A 3,914-nucleotide genomic window follows, 5' to 3' on the forward strand; every position below is an offset into this window, starting at 1 on the left:
CCAATTCGAACATAAAGACACACTGCAAAGAGAAAGAGTCGCTCTCTGAATTTCTTTAAGAAAAATCACATATTTATCGACAGGTGTATATGCGTTATAAATTCAACATGAATTTTAAAAATTTTTGTATGAGATTAGTAGGGAATTTAACGAAAAGGTTAGAAGTTATGGGCCGATTATGACCAGTTTTGGACGTGAATGCTATGCTTTAGAGGTGTTTGCAAAGGTTTATTTCAATAAGTCAGACATCGTTTGGGTTATGTTCTGTATAATGAAAGAATCATATTAGAACTTACCCAAATTTGTTTTTAACAAGTTTGGTTGAATCAGTTATAGACGTGGCGTGAAAATAGTCCGATTCCATCCATCTGCAATTTAAACTTTTCATGGTAATATGTGTATCTAGTTTCGCCAATATATCACAATTTTTACTTAAGGATCCACCTGCGCAGGCGCACTTGATTGCAACTAATCTCATCATCCCGATCATTTATATATACGTACTTAAACAATTCTACATATATCTAACGCGACAGTCTTTTGATGAAGAAAACGATTATACCCTATATCCACATATTGCGAGAGCATAATAATAAAATCAAACTTATGAATACATATTTTAGTTTTAGATTCATAATATGTGCAAATATGCATTTTAATAATAAAATAAATTTAATAAAGAAGTACAACGTCTAAAATCCTAGGATTGTGTTCTTTTTGTGAATAATTGTTGTTATCACTTTTACAGCACAGTAATTTAAGTGAAACATTATTCTTAGACCACAACGTACATATGTAATTCATATAAAAGTTAGTAGCCGCTTTTGTCTCAGTTCGTGTGATTTAATAAGTTCAGCCGATTAGAGATATCCTTAATTTCTTAAAAGCAAAATGAGTGTCTTAATTGGAGTAAAAATCTGGCTTATAACGGCAATCATTCTGTTATTCTCTGCCAGTTGGCGCTGGTATCAAAAGCGGAAGCACTATCGCAGTTTTACCGCCAATTTGCCCATCATTTGCCGTATACCATTTATTAGAGTAGTTTATTACGTGTTGGATGTGAATAGTAAGTGTTTTGAAAAGTTACTGTTGCTAAGGATAGGAAGCAGCTTTAAGAGTAATTTAATTTATATACAATTACAGGATTATTTAATGCTGTTAGTAGCGGCTTCGATGTCATGAAGACATCAACTGGTTGCATTTGGGCAGCCGCAACACCGTACGTTGTTACCGTCGATCCTGAGGTTATTAAACATGTCACAACATCGCCTGAGTTCCTCAACAAAGCCCCCGATTTATATACACACTTCCATAACGATATATTAAATGGACTCATCGTAAGTCCAGGTGATGACACATAACCGATGTAGGTTTACATTTTCTTAAAGCCCTATTTTATGTCTCTCACGAGCAGCAAGAAAATGGAAACCCGATCGCAAGGCCTTAAGCCCATTCCTAGCACATAATAATATCATTGCCTTGTTTCCCACCTTCAACGAGAATGCTAATAATATGAAGAATGAGCTAGCAAGTTTGGCTGGACAAGGAGAACAGAATATTTTTACAATTATCAAAAAATGCGGCTTGCAATTGAGCCTTTGTAAGTATATACAGATAAGAATCTTACAACAAATTTATTAGAATGGTCACTAGTTGTCGAACCTTTTATGACGGCAGGTCTAACGAAAAAATATCAATAAATTAGGTAACTGTGATACTTTTGATATTTTTTGACGAAGACGAAATATAAAGCTGACTACACACGTCCAAAGTACAAAAGATGATTTTCCACAAAACGCCAAATAAATTGAACCTTACCTTTATAAATGAGTCAACATCCATTATGGCAGATAATATAGATAAATTTAGATACAGAATTTCTTAAACCAAACAGTGAGAGCATTCAAAGCTACATAAAACCACTGAAATCCGAGCCAAATATGTTCTTTTACCCGGCTTAAACAAACAGATCAATGTTCGCGGACCGTCCAGTTTAACCTCGATGTAATCTGTTTGCGTTATTTACCAAGCAAAGGGCAAACCATATGCATATTTGCCATACAATTACAGAACTCGTGTCTCTCATTGCAGTCAAAACTAGGTATATTAAGTTTGCCACAAAGTTTGTAACACCTTGCATACTTCGGACACCTTACAAAATCTATATTTAAATGATTATACCGACAAGCTGAGTTGATTTAGCAATGTCCGTCTGTGCGCCTTTCTGTATATAGATATGTATGTGAATGAGTCTCTCAGGGTTTGCGATATCTAAAATTTCTCTCTCCGAGAAGCTGCTCATTTGTCGGAACCGCCACCCTCTATACATAGCATACAGCTGCCAACTGAACGATTAAAGTCAAGTTGTTCTAAATAAAACTTTTTTGTCATTACTAAGTACGATGTTTATTGTTAATGTCAACGGTACAATATCCGAAGAAATGTTTCAGTTGGGACGACTAAGTTAAGCTATTTTCTAATTTTTATTGAATTTCAGTAACTATTATGGGTATAAAGATAGATGAAGGCAGTGAGAAGCACAGGGAAACTATGCGGGCATTTAATGCGTAAGTAATTCTTTATCAACCTTTATACTTAATTCCTACAAAAGCCATAACAAAACGTGATTAATTAATATAAATATTATTAACTGTTCTAAAGTTTTGGTGATCATATGGCAATGGACCTCTTGCTCGGCTGGTTGGGTCTAGGCTTTCTATCCCGTACCCCACGTTATAAAAGAGCTATAAAATGTGCTCGTGACCTAGTACGATCTGTAAGTAAGAATTTCTTACATTTCACATATAAGTTTTATATACTATGTTTACAAATCCTCCAGGTAATTGAAGAAAACCTTGCCAAACCAGTTGACTCAGAAGACGAAAACAAATTCGAAAAGAACAACAAAACGTTGATTGAGTTAGCACTAAAAGCTCTACGACAGGGAGTATTCAATGAAAAAGATGTGGAAGTCGAGTGTTTCACCATGTTTGCTGCGGTAACATTCCAACTTTTTTATTTTAAATATATTTATTTTATATTCAAATTTGGAAACAAACCATTAAGATTTCTCTACTTGTGGAAAAATTGGAACTATTTACTACATATGTCGCCTCCAACTTTTGGTGTATGGTATGAATGTTCTTACATTTTCTATAGTTCATATAAGAAAGTATTTTAAGACTATGCGGCTTTGGTGCAATCCAAACATTATTATCGAAGATACTTAGATTTCCGTGCACTTCTACATTTAGCGCTGTAGTCAACGTGCCCAATAGACTGAACTTTTGAAAATCGTCCATGCATCACTGCACCAATGTCGATAATCTCCCAAAAAATAACTTTATTAAAACATCTAATAAAAATAAATCCTCATTTCTCCAGTCTTACGAGACCTCCGTTGGTGCGGCATACACTTGCCTGGTGTTGTTGGCAATGCATCCTGAAATACAAGAAGGTGTTTTCTGCGAGCTTCAATCCGTATTTCCGCACGGAATCACATCCGTAGAATATGACGATCTGAAGAAACTGCCATATTTAGATATGTGTGCATCGGAAGCATTGCGTTTAGTTCCGCCCGTTTGGGGTCCAGACGCAAATCGCTTCAATCCAGATAACTTTTTGCCCGAGAACATTGCAAAGCGTCATCCGTATTCTTATATGACTTTCTCGAAAGGCCTACGTAACTGTTTAGGTAAGAGTGGAAATTATTTCGCAATTTTTGTATTTATTAACTTATTTGTTTGACAGGCTTTCGTTATGGCGAAATCACGTTGCGTATGATATTGATCCATACCGTACGGAGTTTGAAATTTTCCACGACCTTTAAATATGAAGATATCGTTCTTGTGCCAAAAGTTACTTTGGGTTTTAAAACCGAACCGCCACTAAACATAGAGGTCAGGTCCAACTAA

At 35.4% G+C, this 3,914-nt stretch overlaps 1 protein-coding gene across 1 annotated transcript; it reads left to right on the plus strand.

The window, feature by feature from the left end:
• The first annotated feature begins 882 nt into the window (after positions 1-882).
• Positions 883-3,914, plus strand: LOC120766657 (probable cytochrome P450 313a3). The gene is made up of 8 exons (XM_040092290.1): positions 883-1,066; positions 1,144-1,347; positions 1,415-1,600; positions 2,498-2,567; positions 2,662-2,776; positions 2,840-2,998; positions 3,385-3,694; positions 3,751-3,914. The coding sequence occupies exons 1-8, from the start codon at positions 892-894 to the stop codon at positions 3,912-3,914; spliced, it is 1,383 nt and encodes a 460-aa protein (XP_039948224.1). The 5' UTR covers positions 883-891.

This window comes from Bactrocera tryoni, chromosome 1, assembly GCF_016617805.1.
Source record: "Bactrocera tryoni isolate S06 chromosome 1, CSIRO_BtryS06_freeze2, whole genome shotgun sequence".
Taxonomy (NCBI): domain Eukaryota; kingdom Metazoa; phylum Arthropoda; class Insecta; order Diptera; family Tephritidae; genus Bactrocera; species Bactrocera tryoni.

Excerpts from the sequence above, each read along its gene's own strand:
- LOC120766657 (XM_040092290.1), top strand. The coding sequence starts at position 892 with ATGAGTGTCTTAATTGGAGTAAAAATCTGGCTTATAACGGCAATCATT. Across the intron at positions 1,348-1,414 it reads TGGACTCATCGTAAGTCCAG|CAAGAAAATGGAAACCCGAT; the intron begins GTGATGACACAT and ends TCTCACGAGCAG. Across the intron at positions 2,999-3,384 it reads GTTTCACCATGTTTGCTGCG|TCTTACGAGACCTCCGTTGG; the intron begins GTAACATTCCAA and ends TCATTTCTCCAG.